General features: G+C 33.0%; 3 protein-coding genes and 1 non-coding gene across 4 annotated transcripts; 2 read left to right on the forward strand and 2 right to left on the reverse strand.

The window, feature by feature from the left end:
• Positions 1-1,437: 1,437 nt before the first annotated feature.
• On the forward strand, positions 1,438-1,764 carry LOC142167378 (uncharacterized). Its single transcript, XM_075227543.1, has one exon. It carries the CDS (start codon positions 1,438-1,440, stop codon positions 1,762-1,764), a length of 327 nt encoding a protein of 108 aa, XP_075083644.1.
• Positions 1,765-2,376: 612 nt separating this feature from the next.
• LOC107830902 (cyclic nucleotide-gated ion channel 4) lies at positions 2,377-10,305 on the reverse strand. Its single transcript, XM_016658581.2, has 8 exons — positions 9,627-10,305; positions 7,489-7,704; positions 6,319-6,632; positions 5,806-5,914; positions 4,844-5,080; positions 4,135-4,221; positions 3,316-3,581; positions 2,377-2,681 (listed from the first exon to the last, which is right to left on the reverse strand). The coding sequence occupies exons 1-8, from the start codon at positions 10,095-10,097 to the stop codon at positions 2,432-2,434; spliced, it is 1,950 nt and encodes a 649-aa protein (XP_016514067.1). The 5' UTR covers positions 10,098-10,305; the 3' UTR covers positions 2,377-2,431.
• Positions 10,306-14,635: 4,330 nt separating this feature from the next.
• LOC107830903 (uncharacterized) lies at positions 14,636-19,814 on the reverse strand. Its single transcript, XM_016658582.2, has 6 exons — positions 19,609-19,814; positions 17,493-17,557; positions 17,369-17,398; positions 16,423-17,290; positions 15,816-16,085; positions 14,636-14,952 (listed from the first exon to the last, which is right to left on the reverse strand). Exons 1-6 carry the CDS (start codon positions 19,723-19,725, stop codon positions 14,884-14,886), a joined length of 1,419 nt encoding a protein of 472 aa, XP_016514068.2. The 5' UTR covers positions 19,726-19,814; the 3' UTR covers positions 14,636-14,883.
• Positions 19,815-19,946: 132 nt separating this feature from the next.
• On the forward strand, positions 19,947-20,019 carry TRNAF-GAA (transfer RNA phenylalanine (anticodon GAA)). Its single transcript has one exon. It is a non-coding gene; the product is annotated as a tRNA-Phe (tRNA).
• The last annotated feature ends 1,842 nt before the right edge of the window (positions 20,020-21,861 follow it).

Genomic DNA, 21,861 nt, shown 5'->3' on the forward strand with positions numbered 1-21,861 from the left:
AAATCGAAACTAAATGCGACCTATGAAATGGATTTGGTGAATGTGGTTTATAAATTGCAGTTCTTAAATGCGATTTATAAATCGCATGCCACAATTACGACTTATAAATCGCATTAACCAAAATCCGAACTTATTTCCAATGCATAAAGGATTAGGTAAAGAACAAATAATTCAACATCTACAAAGAATTATGAAAATGATTTGGAATTGGCGAGAGGCGAGGCGAAAGCCCTAGGGGCAAGGGCGTAAGTGCTAGCTAACTTTGATTATTGTGTGTGTAACATTGACCGCAAATTCGAGTTATAGGAATTACTTCGATGGTTCAAGTAAACCATTAGCTTCTTCAACAGATCCACTTCTGCACTAAAACCTGAAATAAAAAAAAATAAAAAAATAAAAAATAAAAAAAAAAGTGATAATGGGGTCGCACACACTTGCATAAATTCTTGCATACGTCATTGGTTAAAACATTTGTTTTTATCCATGTAATATTTGAAATTCACTTATCCAACTGATGTAGATTTACTTCCCATAGGATATGAATAATTCCTTTTTCACTTTCCAGTGTCTGCATATTTTGTACATCTGAAGCAAAAACCACCCAACAAGATCCAAAATTTGTGGGGCAATCCAACTAGAAAAATTGATTTACAACATAATTTGTGTCTGCACAGCCACTAGTTGTTTCCAATTCCGCCTAAACTATAGGTAATTTCCCTTCTTCTTTTTTTTAAAATTTTGTTCCAAATAATTACTCGAGTAGATTTCTTATTCTCCTCGACAAAGATGTCCCTTAAATTTGAAGTAAGTCTAAAATGATCCCTGGAATATATATTTGATGAATTTTGATCATCTAAGTTTTTCAAAAGTAAGCACTTTGGTCTTCGTAAAAAATTTAGCAAACGTTAGTTGTTAGATTTAACGAGAATTGTGAAAAAAAAACTATTTAATGGGAACTCACATTTGGAGTTTTTTTTTTTTTTTTTTTTTTTTTGTAGTTTGTACTCTTTTAATATATTTTTGATGTATGGTGCAGTCTTTTAGGTGCAATTTCTATTGTTTTGGAATATTTATGATATCTGATGTAGTTTTTTTATGTTGCAATGGATTCAATGGAACTTCCTTGTTGTTTTTGGTTAATTTTTTTTCCCCACAGTTTTAGTTAATCTAATAGCGAGAGTTTGTTAAATATTTAATGGAGACCAAAAGTATTCGATTTTGACAAATTTAAATGACCAAAACTATTCACAAGTATATTAAGGGACTATTTCAAACATATTCCAAACATAAGGGACCATTTATCAATATTTTCTCGTTGATTTAATTTCATCTTCTCTCCTCTAAAATATATATATACATGATCAAGTTTTCCAATTCCTCAATCTAATAACACATCTCCTAAAAAGAGCTGGCAAATTTAATATTTTGATCAAGAAAATGACTGCAGTAGCAGCAGCTACAAAGAGATCAACATGGATTGTTGCAGTAAGTATAGGAGAAATTGAGGCATTAAAAGATCAGGGTTTTGCAAGATGGACTTACACTTTTAGGTCATTGCACCAACATGCTAAGACTAATTTATTATCTTCTTCTTCTTCTGGTACTACTCCGGCAAAATTATTCCGAGCTGCTACTCCGGCGACGTCGGCGTCGACTGCTTCAGAGTTCTCCGGCAAGATTATGATCAGGCCGGAGATGAAAGAGGAGAGTTTGAATAAAGTTATGAATTTGAGTTGTTGGGGTCCTAATACTATAAGATTTTAGCTATATTCCGCGGACTCTTCAAAATCGTTGTATTCGTGTCGGATCATTCAAAAATACATTATATTTGGATGATCCGACATGCACCCAGCGACATTAATGAAGAGTCCTAGCAACATAGGATTTTAGTGCTAGTCTACTCTTTCTTTTTTCTAATTCTTTTTTGTAATTATGGTGTCCAATTTGAGCGCACCTAAATTATTTTATCAGTTACTTACTTAGTTACTCCTTTCATTTATATTATCATATTTTCTTTTTTATCTGTTCAAAAAAGAATGATCCGTTTAATAAAAATTGGAAACAAAGATCAAGTAAAAACATAGACACTCTAATTTTGTCAACATTTAGAACTATCAGCGTACACAAACTAAACCAAGTTATTAATTATGATTAGAACCCTTTTTTTTTTCACCCGGTATCTGGAATCCGAATTGGAGTCTGTCTAAATTTGGATTCACACCGGAAAGTTGAGGGGTATAAAGCGTTCTCTAACAAAGACAACTCCTTACTCAGGACTCGAACCTGAAACCTCTGGTTAAGAATGCAGGAGTATTACCACCCCACCGCAACCCTTATTAGTATCTAAATAGAACCTTTAATGATATATTAATCGAATTAAAGAAAATTATAAGTATTATATATCAGTACAAATGTCTTTTCTTAAATGATTTTAGAAATCAAAATCATCTTGATTTGGCTTAGGTGAAGTCAACAAAGCAGTATAAATCCTAAGTCTATCTTCCCCTAGCGAAGAACAACGAGACAATGGCCTTCTTGGTCTAATGAAAGACAAAGAAGTAAGTGTTAAACGATGTTTGTATCTTCTCCAAGCTAATTGAATAGCAACAGCACCCCAAGTTCTCCACCCTGGTGAATAATACCTTGCACTTCTCTTCACTTTTTCTTTCACAAATGTATACCTGAAATTATTAGGGACGGATTTAGAATTTAAATATAATGGATTCACCGTTTAAATTTCTAATACTAAATAAATTCTATTTATAGAATTATGAGTTCAGAACTTAATTAATATTTCTTCTAGGTTCAGAGTGCGAGGGGCAATGTACCTAATTTTCGATGTAAACTTGGACATAAATTCTTTAAGTTTTGTTTAACTAAAATATACATATCTAAAAATTATAAGACAACTACTAGTATAATAAGTCAACATAGTTAGCAAGGAGGGAACTAGGGGATGCAAAGGCGTTTAGAACCCCCTTCATGAAAAATTATACCGCATATATAAGGTTAAAATTATATATGTATATAGTAGATGTTAAAAATCCTTTTGACTTCTTCATGTGTTTACTTACTTCTTTATATTTTGAATTATCCCAGTGAAAATACTGGATCCACCATTGATAATAATTCAAAATATTTTAAAACATTTAAAAAAAATCATAGTTAAATAAAAATTATTGACTCCCCAAATATAGATAAAATGAGACAAGGAGAGTATATGTTAAAATTTTATGCTTATTCACATATACCTTTATGTTTTGTATAAAAAATACTGAATTCAACTGAACGCATAACTCAAATACCGTCACTGACCTGAAATGTTGTGTGACATACTTGACATCTTCGGCCTCAAGGCCGAAGGCTTCGGTGGTCTCAAGCGTCACCAGTGTCGATGACGACGGCGGTAGCCGCTCTACAAAAGGCCGCCGGAGGCACCATGACAGAAGTTCATCTCCGCTGAAGTTGCCGGGGCCTAACATGCAACAACTTTTCACACCATCTCGCAAAAATTGACTACTTTGGAGGTGACCTCTTACAATGAATAACATTCTCTGAACTGGATCACCCTCTTTTGTTATCTAACCAAAAAAAGAAATAAGGGAAGATATTAGAATCAAAGGTGGATTCGAGATTTTAAATTAGTGAGCGTAAATATAAGCCAGTAAAATATAATTGTATGTACATAAGATTATGAATGGTTACTCAAATTTCAGTTTCTTACATCAAAGTTAATTACTAGATTATCTTTTGTAACGAAAAAGTCAATTTTATCCTAGTATCACAAAAGGCACTAAACTATATTCTGTAACCAAAAGGGATCTCTCAATTTTAACTACTTAAGTATCGCATAAAATCATATGGATGAAAACAATTGAGATATTTTTTATGATATTTAGGTGCAATTGAGTGACTTTTTTTTGTTTTTATGACTTTCCTGATACTTTAATTTAATAAAGTTGAATAACTTTTTTATTGTAAAAAATAATTTAGTAACTTTAGTGCGACAAAGCAAAATTTAAGTGACCATCTGTGCAACTATTTGGGGAAGAAATTTGCACTTACTGGCCTAATTTTGGGTTATCAGAATAGATTATTACCAAATGCAAATGCTGTTATTAGGTTCGAACTTACCGTTTCCCCCTTTGTAAAAATCAGGGACTTAACCCGATCACATATGTTCTCGAGCACCAAATTATCCATATGTTGAAACAAAGGCACCTGAAATAATTAAGTGCAATATATTAGGTTAATTAATGAAAAATTAGAAGAACTAACCCAAAATAGTTGTCCATGTTGTGATCGAAATAACATGATGCATGCGGGGAAGCTAACAAGGTAAACTTTTGAGACGATAAATTAGACAACAAAGAAAAATATACTAAACTAGACATAATAATTTATAGTGATTTGGTCAATCAACCTACATATAATCTATAACTAATATAAAAAGAGAATAAATTTTTTGGAAGAATAATCTACCCTAAACATGATTCTCGTAAGAACTACATTGTGGAGATTATTGTGTTGTTGTATGAAGGATGAATACTCAATTTATAAATGTCTACAAGTTTTCCTCCAAGAAACGGATAAGACATATGAATGAGATTTATTCCTTTTAGGAGTCTTTTTTCCCTTCCTTAAAGAAAGAGAGTCCTATTAGATTAAAAATATAATCAAAACCTAACAGTCTACCCAACTGCTTAAATTAAAAATAGCTTATAGATATATAATATGTGCATAACCGTAATTAATTAGTATATAATATATGTATATCGGCTAAAAAAGATTAAACAGTGAATCTAGTCGGCGATTTGTGTAAGAATCCCAAATAAAACTTTACCTGCCTGACCAAGTCCAAACATAGATGATATTTAATGTCCCTCCTAAGGCCCTCGGGCAGATTTCTGATCATTTCACATTCATCAACTCCTCTCATTGCTGCCCATTTTTGCCTTTCAAAATTTCGAGTTCTCTGCTTTAACTCCCGAGGCAAACGTCTACTTCTCATCCACCATTCTATCTTTCTCATTTTCAGTTGCATTGCCTGTTTCTTTGATGTTGTTGCATGCAAGAACACCTGCATTTCATGTATCAACATACGCCTCGAAGTTTTATGCGTTGACAGTGTAAAAAAATATTTATACGTTACGATCGAGTTACTTATAATTGGTAACGAGTAAAAGGTAATTAACCATTTGTTAACACATATTAAATGATACTGATTAATTAACACGTAAGAAACTTTACACTATCAGTGTATATATATATATATAGGAGTATAAATTAAAGGGTGAAAATTATTTACACTTCCCAAGTTTGCTTTAAAGATCAAACTTCTCCTCCAACTTTGAACGATACACATTATCTATTTTTCCCTTACATATATAAAAGCCATGGCTAAATAGAGATTGTGTAGTATAGGAGAGGGAGAATAACTATCATTCAAAATTCAAATTAAAATTGGAGGGGGGGTTTGATTTTGAAAACAAGCTTAGGGGTGTGAATGATTTTTCACTCATAACTTAAATCAAATTACAACTTTCATATATTGACTGGTAAAAATATTTTTATATTATCAGGTCATCTAAAAAATAACTATACGTAACCATCGATAAAAAATAGAATCAAAAATTTGAAAAATAAAGAAAATTTTACCTACTAGCTACACATACAGTAAGAATGTAAAAAAGATTATCACACCGGTGTTAGATATAAGTTAAATTCTATATATTATTACGTATTCCATTTACTAGAGCAATATAATATTTCTCTATCGAGTGGTTACAACATTAGGAAATTTACCTTGATATTACCAATGAACATGGTGACCAGAATTAGCCCAGAGGTAAGAACGATGATTATGAAAATCACTTCTAGCCAATCTGTTGTGCTCTCCAAGTTTCCAAATGTACTGTTCAATATAATGATATGCATAATCCACTTTGATTAATTTGTTATTGGCTCGATATAAACATAACCAAACAAAAAGTAAAACCACTAGATTATATTACTTTCTCTACTAACCAAGTATATAAAATATATGTTGAAATATGTATATTATATATTAATATGGTAAAATTATACATTTCCGACTATTATATTGGAAGCGATTATATTGTTTAGATTTCTGAAACTTTTCTTGTAGTGTTAAACACGTCATAGCATTTGTACGGTTATAAAAGTCTGTTATTAAGAGTAAAACGAAAGTTTATTTAAGTTAACTTCTTAAAATTTTTAAAAACTGTCAATTTTTTTTAACAAACTAAAAAGCAAATAATGTCATGTAAATTGAAACAGATGACGAAATAAAAGTACCTGAGAGTCATGAGACCCCAAAAGATGGGAAGGAGTATCTTCTCAAAACGATTTTCATTTGCAAAAAGTTGAACAGTCCATTTATAAGCTCCATAATCAAAATTTTCGCCATTGTTTAAGCATGTAAATCTTGCATTACTGGTTTCACCCCAAATTAATCGACTTTTTTCCTTCACCAAACTACTTGTGCCATAGTAAATTGGCTCTTGACATGCCAACATATTCAGGCCACAACCCTTTGTAACTCTGCACTGTTCTTTTAGACATTTTGCTGCCCTTTGGATTCCTAGCAAGTACCAACATGCCCCCACAGCCTGCTCTAATGTCGGAAGCACGATTTTTACCGAGGGGATTCATAAAAAATAAACACACGAAGAAATCAAGGGAATTCAATACCGAGTATACATGCATAAAAATAATATGGCCTACTCAATGTTTGTATATATTCACTTAGTTATTACAACTCTTAGCTGTTTAGAACGGTGAGAATGGATTATAACAAAAATAATCATGGTTGAGTTCTCGTTCTAAATTCATGTACTTTGAACTTAATTCAATAAGTTTTATTTATTTACTTTAAAACCTAGAGTTATTTTGTTTAACCATTCGGTATTCGGTATTTTATGGCCTGATTAATTCAGATTCGCTCCGCATTGGGTCCAGTGGCGAAACTAAAAATTTCCCAAGGGTGTTCAAACTTCAAAGAAGTAAAAAAATCTTCGATAAAGGATGTTCAATATATGTTATATACCTTTAAAACCTAATATTTTACCTAGATACGCAGTGTAAGTGAACAAAGCTTCGCCCCTGATTGGGCCCATTTAAGGGGGAAGCACCGCATGAGTTTCTCTATTTCCATATCCACCCCTTGTGGTTAATTAAAATCTAGATTTCCTTTATATCATGTACATGATTTTGGGAAGGATTTAAGTTATATATACGGATAGTATAAAATTAAAAAATTTTATAGTATCAAAGTAATTTATCTAACCTTTAATAGACGGTTATCTACTTTTCGAGTTATCAAATCATGCTTGTTATAAGCCTTTACTATAATGTTATTGTAGGTAACTAGACTAATAGTGTATAAGTACTAGTATAACAATATTGAGTGTACATAACTTAAACTTTTGCCGAAATTTAAAATAGGGATTTAAAGTTCGTTCTTACGTGCGAGGCGACGAAATAAGCGATGGTATTAAGAGCAATTCCCCACCAAACAGTGCCAAAGATGTAGCCAGAAAGATTCTGCATTCTTCTCAAGAGGCAAATGGAGTGATAGATTTTGGGCAAATACTGAAACAGAAACATTATTAATAGCACTGTCATCACTGTTGTTGTCGATCCTTTCTCTAGTAGAGCTGGGATTCCCACCCACATCACTAGCTGCAAAAGTTGTTTTGTGAATTAATTAAGTACGTCCAACAATCTGAAAACTATACTATATGTCAGCTCAGACTCTCCGAAAATGTTTCTAGGTGCGTGTCGGATCCTCCAAAAATTGTATATTTATACGACACGAGTGCGGCATCATTTTGGAGAATCCGCACGACATAGGTGCTAAGTAGTTTAAGAATTAATGTGGAGGTGGAAATAATTAATTGTAGTGACACCTTGCTATATTTGAAAATAATTTAATATTAAACTTCTCATTTTATTCTTAATTGCATGATTTTATTTGCTATACTAATCTTATATCATATTTAAGACAATAAATTTCAAAATTTTTTTTTCTTCAAGTTTATGCCCTGTCAAATATATTCACATAAAATAAAACGAGGATAATAACAAAGAAATCGGACTTTTTAATTCGTATGAGGTTATCTTCCGCATGCACAAAATATGTCGAAAATAAATGTCATTTGCAAAGATAAACACCTAGTCGGAGGCGAAGTTAGAATTCTAGTTAGGCTCGGCAGAATTCAATAATTTTGGCCAAAACCTTAATTATATTTATGTTAAGAAATTTATTAAAAATATATAAATAATTTATTTAGAATCTAATGATAAACAACCTTTTCAAGAATCTAGAACTCATAAATTCAAAATTCTGGATCCGCCTCCACACTTAATAATACTTTGTTAGTACAAATTTGCTTAAAACACAAGGTTACATCACATGCTTACTGCTATTGCGATTGTCGCTGCATGCAACAAAAGCAACGGATGACATGCACGCCAGCTTTGTCATCTTTTACTATAATTTCATGCTAAAATCCAAAACATACATTATTATACCATTTGGCATCACCTTCTATTGACTATTGATACCTCATCGGCAGAGCCCGAATTTTCATCAAGAGGTGTCAAAATATAAAAAAATTAAATAATCAAAAAGTTAAGGGGAATCAACATATAGTAAATATACATAAAATAAAAAAATTTATCTAATAATATAGTATAATTTTCCGGCAATACCCCTTGGTTCAATGTGGTTGTGCCACTGCTCAGAAGATATATACACCGTTTTGATTAAAAAGAAAGAAAAATTTGTGAGTAAGGCTGATTTAGAATTTGAAACTATACGTTTCTACATAAACTTTAAGTTAATATACAATAATATATATAACTGGATTTACAGTCAAATATTTATAGATACTTAATAAATTTTTAATATATATTCAGGGCCTATACAAAAATTACCGTACTATGAACATATATGGTATACTGTACATTCGCCTCTGCTTGTGAATCATAGGTTTAATTATTTGTTGATTCTTTCGGAGTGCATGAGCCATAAGTTGAGCCAATTTTAGAACGAGTTTCGTATTTTCAACTGAACATGCTATTTTCGACTCAACCTATATGTATGTATAAAAAAATTAAAATAAAATCACACTTATTCCGAACTCACTAACTTTAATTCTGAATTCACTTGTGATTATAAGGTATGTTGCTCGAACTCTCCAAAAATGTTGGCGCACCCGTATCAGAACCTCCAAAAAATATACTATTTTTGGAGAATCCGACATGCATGAGACAGTATTTTTAAAGAGTTCGACCAACATAGTACATAAGAAATGAATAGAACCAATTAACAAAGCACAACTTCTTACAGGACTTTTAACAATTTTTTGTGAAAAATTAGGAGGTCCCAATTACAACTGCCACCTCAACAAAACTAGTTGGCTCAATTACACACACACATAGAAAACATAAACAAATTAAATATATTGTTCGGACTCTCCAAAATCATGTTGCACTAGTGTCGGATCTTCCGAAAACGCATCACATTTGGAGAATTCGACACGCACCCGACCACATTTTTTAAGAATTCGAGCCATAAGAAATGAATAGAACTAACTCACCTGGGGTAAAGGGAGGATGACAAAGAGATCAAAGAAGAAACCCTTCTTAGCCACCATATGAGTTCGCCGTGATCTATTAATCATCTTGAATTGCAACCACATATTCCACACGTGCAATGCGTCGGTCATGCACCGGAGAACCGTCACCGTCACGGCGAACCAACCGTCGACGAAGAGACACATGCAATTCTCACTTATAGAAAGAGCATAGAAAAATAAAGGGTCTAAAAATAGCCCTATGGCACATACTAATAAAAATACTCTGTTCCATTCTTGAACCCATTGTGCTCTAGGGTCTATTATCTTATTTCTTGAGAAAAATTCTATGATTAATCTTCCTTTATTTCTGCCTTCTTGAATTTTGTTACATTCTTCTGAGTTATTTTCTTCTTCTTCTTCAATTTCTTCTTCTTCGTCGTCGTCGTTGTCATCGTCACTGACACTGTATATATCCTCATAATGACTAGTCATTTTTAATTTTTTTTTTTATAGTAGTAACTTTTTTGTATTTGATTACCTCTACAGGATAGACTTCGACGGAAAAGTTAATAGTAACGACAGCGAAGTGATTGAAGGAGGTGTGAAGAGAAGGTTGATTTTAGTTGGGTTTGAGAAGGGAAGAGAATATATATATATATGTATGTATATATATATATATATATATATGCAGTATATATTTGAGCTTTTAGACGTAGGAATGGGGTCTATAATATTTTCAAGAAGAAGACAAATAATTGTAGTTTTGGAGCATTGGTTAGAGATATATTTGGAGCTTATAACGTAAGAAGACAAATTGGAAGAATTTCCTAGACTGACCCTTTGGTAATTTGTAGCATCTATTAATGAAACTGAAAATAGAAAAACCTAGCACATTGGTAATTTTAATGTAGGGGTTTAAGGTAGTTATTATCGATAATTATAATTAGAGTCATAACTTGAAAAAATAAGGTGTATAACATTCTACAACAGATTAAATTATATTGATTATATAAGTTAAAGCATTTAGTTATATACACAAACACACCGTCAATATATAAGAAAATTTAACTAAACTATATGTCCATACTTACTGTCAACATCTTAGTTAATTCTAAAGTAAAACTATTACTCCCTCCGTCTCGTTTGTGAAGGTGTTTGACTACGAAAGAAAGAAGAAAAAAACATTTAAGACTTGTAGTCTAAAATACTTCATATACATTTTTCTGACTATAAAATCATGTCATTAAGTTCAAAAATGTAGACTTAAAATTAGGTCGTTCTAAATATACAAAAATATCATTATTTTTTAGACAAATTTAAAATTAAAATGTATTACATAAAAGTAGAAAAAATGAAGTAGCTATTTATGCTGTTAGAATAAAATTCAAAATATAAATAAGAAAAAAGTTGAAAGGGGTAATATTGGAATAAAAAGAGTGAGAAATAAGGAGACAAAAAGAGGGAAAGTTTAAATAAGGCAAATAAAGATTTGGAGGAAGCTGCAGAGGTTGGCAAAGTAGGAGTCTATTTTGCGAATAAGTTTGAAAAAAACAAGCTTCGACGCAGTTTCCTTCTTTTTGTTTGTTTGCAAATCAATTATATGAAAAAATCTGTCTACGTTACTATTATAAGATTACTATTACATCATATATCGCTTTCGAAAAAACAGACTTAGGAGCTCGATTTTGAGAAATAGAGCCGTTAGGAACTTGAACACATTATCTTAATTGCCATAAATATTCCTTCAATTATCACCTCACTATTTTCATCGAGTTTAATTTATAAACACCGACAATTATTTTACGCCATCACATTAATGCAACCTATATAATTGTGACGTCCATGAGAGAAAGGGGGGCGACGAGGACAGAGCAAAAGAAGGACTGTCAGGCTTCTAGATTGACAAACTTCTGAAAAAAGTGTGCACATAATACCTTAGACGAATCCCACATCACAAGCTTTATAAGGCATTAGCACAAAGTCACATTGTATGCGCATACGAAGAAATAACATGATATAATAAGTTATAATACAATAAAAGTATATATAAGTTAAATCCTTCCATCCATTGCAAGTTTATGTACTCTATCTAATCCATCTCCTCTTATTACTACATAAACTTTGTTGGGGCATGTAGGAAGAAAAAAAAAGCATATTCTATTTTAGAGCTCACTAAGGGGAGACTTGTAATACACTATTGCTTTCTCCGTCTTATGTTATGTGAATGGTATTTGGCTGAATATGAAATTTAAGAAAAGACGAAAAAGATTTGAAATTTATAGCCTTAAACATACAGTGACATTTCTATCGCTATTGTATTGCTTCCTCCGTCTTACACTATGTGAAGGTATTTGGCTGAGCATGAAGTTTAAGAAAAAACGAAAGAGTTTTAAATTTATAGCCTTAAACATATAGTGACATTTCTATCGCTATAAAATATATGTATAAGATAATATTGCAGATATAATGTAATGTCACCCATTTGGATCCAAATTATTGAATTGTGTCGAACCCGTAACTTGTATGGTAGATCAGCAAGTGTGTAGAGTGAAAGGAGCACATGAATTTATTCTTGATAATATTCTTCATTTTTCTTGGCTTGGCATTGTAAACTTTGTTGTTTGCACTTGTACAGACGATGAAACACTGACATTTCTGTTATAACAGAAATAGTACACTTTCTTGAACTTTTCCTTGTCTCGTCCAATTGTTTGTTTTTTTCCGAAGCAAAATTTTCTGTGCTGACACATAAATATGGTCCATCCTTCTTACTAACAGCCGGCGGACCCAGGATTTCAAGCAAGCGGGTTCAAAAAATATAATGTTAATACCGACAAGTAAGATTTGTCCGATGCCTTTTTTTACATTAAATTCATAATTCTATCACAAAATGAACAACTTAAAAAAGTTGCAGTCAACATCCCTTTTTTCTATAAAAGAAAGTTGAACAAAAAATTTAAAATATTTAACAAAGACTACTTACTTTAAGTAAATATATTAACAATTTATTTATTTAATTTAAAAAATTTAGTTCAAAGAATTTCACCTTTGTTACTTTAACTAAAAATCTATTTACCCAGTTTAGAAACCTTCTAGACTCTAGAAATTGGGAAAAATCTAAAATCTGTAACGAAAAAAGTCGCTAATTTACAAACAAAAGACAACGAAAAAATAAAGAGTTATGATTTAAGCTAAACTAATACAAATTTATAAGAGAAGAGAGCTTATAAAGTAAATTAATAATTTTAATGTAACATAAAATAAACAATTTAAGTTGAACTAACAAATTATAAACAATTTAAAGATTGCACTTGCATATTTTAGCAAAAATAATGTAAGATTTCATTTTGTAGAAAAGTTTGATCCTTATAAAGTAAAATAAACTGTAAAATATTTCCTACTAGATTTTAGTAAAGAGATGAAATGTAAAATAAAAATAAAGTACAAAAATAGAGATAAAAACTAAAGCACATAGAGGAAAAGGAAGAATCAACTAACAAGGGTAACTATTTATTAGTCCTAGCCTCCAAAAACTAGGGGAAAAAACTCGCGACCTACACTAAAGTTTGAACTCGCTTGATCATCTTTCCAAAGGATCATCTTCTATCAAGTGGGTTCAACAAAGGGTTATATCTATATTTTACAGAATTTAACCTACATAAAATACCAAAATTTTTCAACGAAGCGGGTTCATATGAACCCTCTTGGCTCTAGGTGGCTCCGCCCCTGCTAACCGCCAATGGTGGAGGCATACAGTGGTAAGGAAAATGTTTTCTATGAAAATGAGTGATTTTATCACTTATTTTCTCTTATTTGGTTGATGAGTGAAAAATATTTTCCGAAAAATATTTTCTAGTGTTTGGTTAGAGAGTAGAAAATATTTTTTTATGCTACTCTCCTCATCCCCCCTCACCCCACCCCCTTCACCCAAGTCTCTAAAAATTCACACAAACCCAAAGGAACTAATGTGTTGCTTTACTTTTTTATGCAAAATTAACGTTGAAATTTGTGTTCCATAACTATAAAAAAAAACTCTTTATTTGGTTGAAAAAGAAAATATTCTTTCTAAAACATGAAAATAAAGTACTCATTTTATTGAAATAAAAGAAAATACTTTTTCTACATGAAAAGAAAGTATTTTTTTTGTTAAAATGAAAAAAATACTTTTATATATCATGAAAAAAAACATTCATTTGTTGAAATGAAAAAAAAATCTATCTATAACATGAAAAGAAAGTATTTTTTTGTTAAAATGAAAAAAATACTTTTATATATCATGAAAAAAAATACTCATTTGTTGAAATGAAAAAAAAAAATCTATCTATAACATGAAAAGAAAGTATTTTTGTTGTTAAAATGAAAAAAATACTTTTATATATCATGAAAAAAAATACTCATTTGTTGAAATGAAAAAAAAAATCTATCTATAACATGAAAAGAAAGTATTTTTTTTGTTAAAATGAAAAAAATACTTTTATATATCATGAAGAAATGAAAAAAAATCTATCTATAACATGAAAAGAAAGTACTATTAATAATATTTTTATTTAGGGTGGGAGTGGGGGTGGGGGTGGGGTGGGGAGGTGGGGGTAGGAGTTGGGGTGGGTGGGGTGGGTTGGTGGGGATGGGGGTTTGTGAAGGTTGAGAAGGAGTTTTGGAAAATGTTTTCCTTTCTCTTGATAGGGAATTGGAGGAAAATGAGTTCACGAGGAAAATGTTTTCCAAAACATTTAGGCCAACCAAACATGGGAAAATTGGAAAACATTCGTACCAAACACACCCTTAGCAATTTCAGAATTTCACAAGAATGTACACCCTTTAGATGTACAGGAAAAACTAAAGGGAGAAGGGGCTTGACTTGAGGTCTATAAAAGGGATTCTGATTGAAGCTACAGTTCATGTTTCATTTCTTGTAAGTTATCACTTGAAGGATCAAGATATAATCAATAGATCAATGAAATTTATCGATAAGTTTAGATGGCTTACCCTGTGAAAAAAGACAGCATCACAGTAATGTTGAACAAATTAATGTGGAAAATAGACATACTGTCAACTTTTGATCAACATCTGCAAAGCAAAATTTCAGAGAGCTTGATCTCCCATTGCAGCTCTCTTTTATTCAGTGGACATTGAATATCAACAAGATGAACTAAAATGAAAATCGTAAAACCTATTTGACAGCATAAGACGATCAACATATCATTTTATCCATCTTCGTTGCAGCTCGACAAGAATGAAAACAGGCAGAGTGCTACTATGTACATACAGATTAGCTATTTTATCTAAGGAAAACCTTCTTCTTCGTATTCACACGATTAGCCACGTCCCTTTTATTATCAGCGTTCACCTGCATTAGTAACATTGTAAAGGCAGTTAATCCTTTCGCACAATTGCTTCTCCCACCGAATTACTATAGGTGTAAGGACTATCTGACACCTCATAAATAAACAATGGGAAGAAACCCTATCAAAATGAGATGCAAGAGTGACAAATCTAATACAGCTTATTAACCAAGGGCCTAGATAACTAACAAGTATATGCTTTAAAATAAATGTGCTAACTGGGCCAGCTCAGACAGGCTTGGTCCAGCTGGATGGGCTTGGTCCAGTCCTGCACTTGGCTCAATTCAAATGGGCCAGGCTGTGCTAATTTTAAGGGGATAAGCCCGACAAAGACCACGACCCCTAACGGTAAACAGGACTTGTAAAGGGCTGGGATAGGCCAGGCTATTTTCTTTTTCAAAAAAGAATGTTTCCTATATTTTCTTTTATCTTTGGAATTTCTACTTTATTCTTTTAGGAAATATCTCGGTTAAAAGTGGACTTTCTCTAATTCCTAGCTGGTCGGGCCGGTCATGATCCAGGTCACTTAACTGGTTGAAAAACCTAGGACCAACCTTGGCTCAGTAACTGGGCCTGGACCGTGCAGGCTCAGTTTTTTCTTATTGGTCACTCTGGGCTTTGTTTTATCAAGCTGGTTAGTCCGATTTCATGGGTCATCTCAGGTCTACTCTAAAGTTGTTAGGACTGTTGCACTCCATGAAATAAGGCCACAAACTACTGACTATGATCAATGAATACTCTAAATTCTGCAATCTGTCTCCAGAATGAGCTTCGCATATACTAATCTAATCTATAGAGATACCTTTTTTTGTTTTTACAATTGAACAGAAAAACTAACAATAATAGTAGCTAAGAGGACAAAGGTTACCATCAAATCACTAGACTTTGCGTTCTCAGTGCTTCGTTTATTCTCCTTTGTGTAACTTGTGAATTCTGTACGACACCTTTGGTTGCCATTGATGCTTGACTTCTGGGTCATACCCATTCTCCCAACCACATTCACCTTACTGGTGCCAACAGTCCTAACGCACTGGCTACCTCCAATTCTTGCAGTAGCCTTCGAGACCACAATTGAGGATACATGATCATTGGCTCTTCGAAATATAAGAGGTTTTCTTTGTACATTATGTTGATGTACCTATAACATAACACAAAAATTGGATAAATCAATTGGTTTGTCATTCGTTGAAAGTGACATGAAACGTTATGAAATAATGCATCACGAACATCGAACAGACTGAAGCCTGAGAGCAGCTCAATTTATCTAAAATGTTCGCCCTGGATCAAATGCTCAATAATTTAAAGATGGTCAAAAACTAGGGAAACCCTTCTCAATCTCCAAACCTATCAGTAAAACAAAAGGCAAAAAGCATACAAATTCTATTCAATAGCCTACCTAATCATAACCTTTTACTGAAAATGAAAATGGGAAGCCTGTCATATAAGCTTTTCAAACAACTTTTCCAGTCTCTCACCTTTTCTTTAGCACCTTCATTCCTAATGGACAAAGAAACAGATCTTCCAGTAACCAATTTAGTGTTAGAAGTTTTATCAGGAGGTTGAACAGGAACCTTGGACATCTTTGCCTTCTTAATTTCTCCAATTGGAGCTCGAGCCATCCTACTTGCATTTCTACTATCTGGAGTTTTCTCTTTAATTTTTCTCTCATTTAGATTCTCCCTTTCCTTGTAGGGGTTTGAAGAAGATCCTACACTCGACATACTTGAAGAAGATTTCTGACCTTCTGACTGCCTAAAATTGTTTGCCTCCATTCTTGATGCTTGTCTTGTAACACAACTTTTCCCCAGACTTACTCTTAGATCTGACAAGAACCCGCTAGTTCGACCAAGTACTTGATCAGACACTTTGAGAGACTTCTTTAAACTGTTAATGCCCAATGATTTTTGGTAATGTTGTTCACCGTTCTCCGATGTAATGCAGCTTCTTGGCAGGCTTTCGTATCTCGTGACAGCCAAAGAGTTCGAGCTAATTTTTTCATTGCCAGAACTAAGATCTGGTGGCTGACAAGAAGAACCTGAGTCTGAAGCAGCATAGTTTGTTAATTTTTTGGAGCTTGCCCTCTGCTTAACTACTTTACAAGCTTCTGAATCTGCAGACGAAGATTTAGAGCTTAATTGTTTAACTGGATGTTTCTTATCCAAGGTAAGCCAATGATATCCTTGTCCCAATTGTCTGTTTCGCAAATCTTTGCCTCTTGATCTTGAAACCGAAGGTGGAAGCTTAGGAGAACATGACCCCTGCAACCCGAGCTCTAGGTTTATGGAACCCTCTCCAGCATGAGAAAATGCAGATTTCAACATTTTAGAAGAGGCGTGGTGAAACCTAAATATTCATTCAACGTAAGGATACCACGTCGATAAAGTGAAACTGCTTAAGTAAGAAAAACGAGAAGATGCTTACGGATGGCTTATGTGGAACCAATCATCGTCCCTGCAACAAAAAGATGAATATGCTGGATCAAGAAACTAATTTCTCAAGCAACCAACATGAATTTGAGAACCTAACAACTTGTGTAGATGCTCACTTTTCTTGATAGGCAGACTTATATTCTAAGGTAAGGTCCACCCACATAGGGGCCTCAATTTGATCCTGCAAAAATCAGCATCAGTAGAACATCGACCATAAACACAAAATTATAATGTAGGCCATGTAGACCACTCTAACAGTTCAATTTTATGGACACATTATAATTACAGGTAACAGAAAAGGAAAAGGCAATGGCAAAAGACTTGATCAACTACGCTTCAATTCCAAACAAGTTGACTGTACTATATGAATCTTATGTATCCATTTTGTTCTATTCAGGCCATCTCACTCCAAAAAAAAAATTATTTCTCTCCTTTTTTCCTGATAACCGAGAAATCTGCTACTTCCAACTTTGAAACTCGGTGGATTAAAGGCCCCCCCTCCCCCCAACCCCCTCACCCAAACATGGTTCACCAGTTAGGAATAATTTGTCTTTCTTTTATACCTACGGAACACTGTTGTACTTGTATGAATATTTAAAATGAACAGTGATTACTGGAGGCAAAAGCAGAGTAAAATACACTCAAATAAGAGGAGGTGCTACGAACATAAACCTCATGAGTCACCCCAGCCCCAGCTATGAGCTGTAACACATATGCAAGAAGGAAGTATGCCTTAATGGACAGGTATACTAAAGAAGGGGAATCACTTGCTTCGACCATAAAAACAGTAACCAAAACCAGGGGTGGATGTAGAGGGGAAGGTATGGATTCATCTGAAACAGTAGCTTTGACTCGGGCACTATATATATGTTAAAAAATTCACTAAATAAGTACAAATAATTCATTTTGAGTCCAGTAAATCAAATGAATTGTGGTATAATTCGAACTCGGCCCATAAAGTTCAAATTCTGGATCCGCCTCTGACCAAAACCATATTGATTCGTAAGCTTCTGTAGATGAGGGATGCAAGATCAAGATTGCAAACAAACAAAGAAACCCAAATAAGGCTAAAAGATATTGGATTAACACGAGTACCAATGAGAGATGCCAGAGAATTTCCATTCTTTTTTTCTACACAAATCTACGGAAAAAACCACGTGAAAGTCACAATATCCACCATTAAACATACATTTTATTAACATTTACAACTACACCTCAATCCAAAACTACGCGCAAAATGTTCTTAGGAAAACTCAGGCTTCGCTAACATGTATCTCAATTGTCTTTATAAACACAGTAACATGGTGGGAGCATAAATTCCTTAAAAAGAGTAATTACACTACCAAAGCCACTACTTCATTATTACAACAACAACAACATTACCATTTTTAAAATAAAAGAATAGTTCAAATAGTAGGATGAGGTGCTCTAGGTAAACATAAGTAGTTTAACTGAAATTTTTTATCTAAAAATACTTATAAACTTGATATCTTAAAATAAATTAATCTTTAAATAGTTTTACTCAAAGTTAGGCAAATTGACTAATCAAAAGCTAGATTTTACGATTAAATCTAAATGGAGTCAGCATTACAAACCATGCTACTATAATAATTTAATACCCTAAGCACCAATCCAATAGTATAACTCCACAGATACTAAAATCCAAGGGTGTGGCCTAATGGTCAATGATGTGAGTTGAGAATCATGAGGTCTCAGGTTCAAATCCCAGCCAGCCAAGGCAAAATACTTGGTAATTTCTTCCCATCTGTCCAAGCCTTGATGGACAGAGTTACTCGGTACTTGTACTGGTGAGAGGTAGCAGCTGCCCCGTAGAATTAGTCGAGGTGCCGGTAAGCTTGCCCCGACACCACGGTTATAAGAATATAATAATAATTCCGTTAGAAAGATATATGAGTAATGACTATTATAAATTGGCTGGTGTAAGAATAACAAAAACACATCTATCGAAATTCCATCGTATCAAATGCAGAAGAATTCATACAGTTCACAGACATTCAGATCCATATTAACAAAGCACAACTTCTTACTGGACTTTTAACAAATTTTTGTGAAAAATTAGGAGGTCCCAATTACAACTGCCACCTCAACAAAACTAGTTGGCTCAATTACACACACACACACACACACACACACACACACACACACACACACACACACATAGAAAATATAAACAAATTAAATATACATTTTCAAGGTAGTAACAGAAATTACCAGAAAAGCCCAGTGATCGAACTGTTCGTTGCATTTTTTGTTCTTAGGGAAACCTTCAACATCATTGGTTCCGCCATTTTCAGCAGGAAGCTTGTTTACCCGTTTTTTGATAACCATTTCTTGAGTTCACCGGACTTCAGAATCGGAATTTGTGATTCCGGCAAAAGTAAAGTGATTTTGCCTGTGCGTTTTGGCGTTTTTTCAGGTTGAAGGGATTTAAAAGAGCAAATGGCTCGAGGTCCTCTAAAAATGTCCTAATATTGCAATACGGTCCTCGTATTTTGCAGTTATTATTTGATCTTATATATTTACTATTACTTTATCAGACGAAGGACAAAGCGGGGATAGCTCAGTTGGGAGAGCGTCAGACTGAAGATCTGAAGGTCACGTGTTCGATCCACGTTCACCGCATTTTATTTCTTTTATCAATTTTATCTTATTTGGGAACAAAACTTTTCATTTTACACTTACACCTTATTTGGATGGTTGTTCCATTTCGTATCATTTACTAGGGTTTCATAATGTATTGTATTGTTTGATGAATACAACGTTTGCATAGATTGTATCATTTGTTGTGGTTTCATGATGTCAATACGAAAAATAGACTTGCAATATTGCTAAGAAATAATAGGATATGACGTAGAAATATTATATAAAAAGTAGAATAAAGGATAAAATATAATTATTTAATAGTAGGAAGACAAGATGAGAGAAAAAACTCAAAGGTAACGACGTCACCACACCAAATCCGTCGTTACATAAAGTGACACTTTTCGTCGACGAATTTAACAATACGATTTAATAAAATTTAAATAACAATCAAAACAAACATTACATTTAAAGTACGTAAAAAGGCCAAAAATATCCTTGAACTATTTGAAATAGCTCAAAAATGTCCTCCGTTTGTTTGGCTCAAAAAGGGCCAAAATATATCCCTGTCGTCTATATTTTGGATCACAAATGCCCTTAAACAGTTAGTATTGCCATTGAAGGTGACATGGCAGTCCAACTAGGTTAGATTTGCTTACATAGCCATCCACCTAAGCAATCCAACATGGCAAAATTATTTTTTCGGAAAAATTAATTTTACGGATTTTTTTAAAAAATACACAATCAACACTTATTCCGAAAAAAGTAAAAAAATTTCGGAAAAATTATTTTTTTCGGAAATTTTTATTAAAATACAAAATCAACACTTATTCCAAAAAAGTAAAAAATTTCCGGAAAAATTATTTATTTCGGAAATTTTTATTAAAATACAAAATCAACACTTATTCCGAAAAAAGTAAAAAATTTCCTGAAAAATATTTTTGCCGTCCGAAATTTTTTTTACTTTTTTCGGAATAAGTGTTGATTTTGTATTTTTTTAAAAATTTTGGAAAAATAATTTTGCCATGCTGGATTGCTTAGGTGGATTGCCATGTCACCTTCAATGGCAAGACTAACAGTTTAAGGGCATTTTGGTCCAAAATATAGACAGCAAGGATATTTTTAGTACCAAAAACAAACTAAGGGCATTTTTGAGCTATTTCAAATAGTTCAAGTGCATTTTTTACCCTTTTCCGTTTAAAGTAACAATACGATACAATACAATAGGTAACAACCATTCAAACAAGTTGTTAATGAGAAGAGAAGCTTCTATAGACATATAAGATAAGGTGTTGCTCCAGTATAGCTTAGTGAGGACATGACCATGGATAGGAAGGGGTGGATATTGAGAATTAGGATAGATGTTTAGGTAGCCGAGCTTCGTCATTGTTTGTTACAGTAGTTTTAGTACATCATTTAGTGTATTTTTGTATTTTTAGACTTCTGTTATTACTTGTTATTGCCTTCGTTTCGGTTTTCTATTGCACTACCTAGTATTAGTTTTGGCTTGGTTTTCTGATTGGTTTTTGCTTGTCATTGTCATTGCCCCTTCCCTTTATTTTTCCTGAGCCGAGGGTCTACCGGAAACAACCTCTCTGCCTTTTTTATGGTAGAGTTAAGGTATGCGTACACGTTATCCTCCTCAGACCCCACTTGTGAGAATATACTGGATTTGTTGTTGTTGTTGCCTTTAAGACTATAATTTTCCAAAATCTTCCTTTTTTGTTTCTTAAACTGCATGTCAAGTCAAACATCATATAAATTGAAACAACAGATTATATGCTATTCTGTCTAAAGAAAAAAAGATGGTTATGTGCTTCCTAATCTCAACAATGGAGTCTCTTCTTTGTTTGTAACAGCAAAAAAGGAAAGGACAAGGGAAAA

Source organism: Nicotiana tabacum, chromosome 12 (assembly GCF_000715075.1).
Source record: "Nicotiana tabacum cultivar K326 chromosome 12, ASM71507v2, whole genome shotgun sequence".
NCBI classification, from domain to species: domain Eukaryota; kingdom Viridiplantae; phylum Streptophyta; class Magnoliopsida; order Solanales; family Solanaceae; genus Nicotiana; species Nicotiana tabacum.

Coding starts and splice junctions, on each gene's coding strand:
- LOC142167378 (XM_075227543.1), top strand. CDS start 1,438: ATGACTGCAGTAGCAGCAGCTACAAAGAGATCAACATGGATTGTTGCA.
- LOC107830902 (XM_016658581.2), bottom strand. CDS start 10,097: ATGACTAGTCATTATGAGGATATATACAGTGTCAGTGACGATGACAAC. Junction 6,633..7,488: donor CTTATTTCGTCGCCTCGCAC/GTAAGAACGAAC, acceptor ACATTAGAGCAG/GCTGTGGGGGCATGTTGGTA. Junction 5,915..6,318: donor TGGGGTCTCATGACTCTCAG/GTACTTTTATTT, acceptor TATATTGAACAG/TACATTTGGAAACTTGGAGA.
- LOC107830903 (XM_016658582.2), bottom strand. CDS start 19,725: ATGGTTATCAAAAAACGGGTAAACAAGCTTCCTGCTGAAAATGGCGGA. Junction 17,399..17,492: donor AAGTCTGCCTATCAAGAAAA/GTGAGCATCTAC, acceptor TTTTTGTTGCAG/GGACGATGATTGGTTCCACA. Junction 14,953..15,815: donor CAAAGTCTAGTGATTTGATG/GTAACCTTTGTC, acceptor TTACTAATGCAG/GTGAACGCTGATAATAAAAG.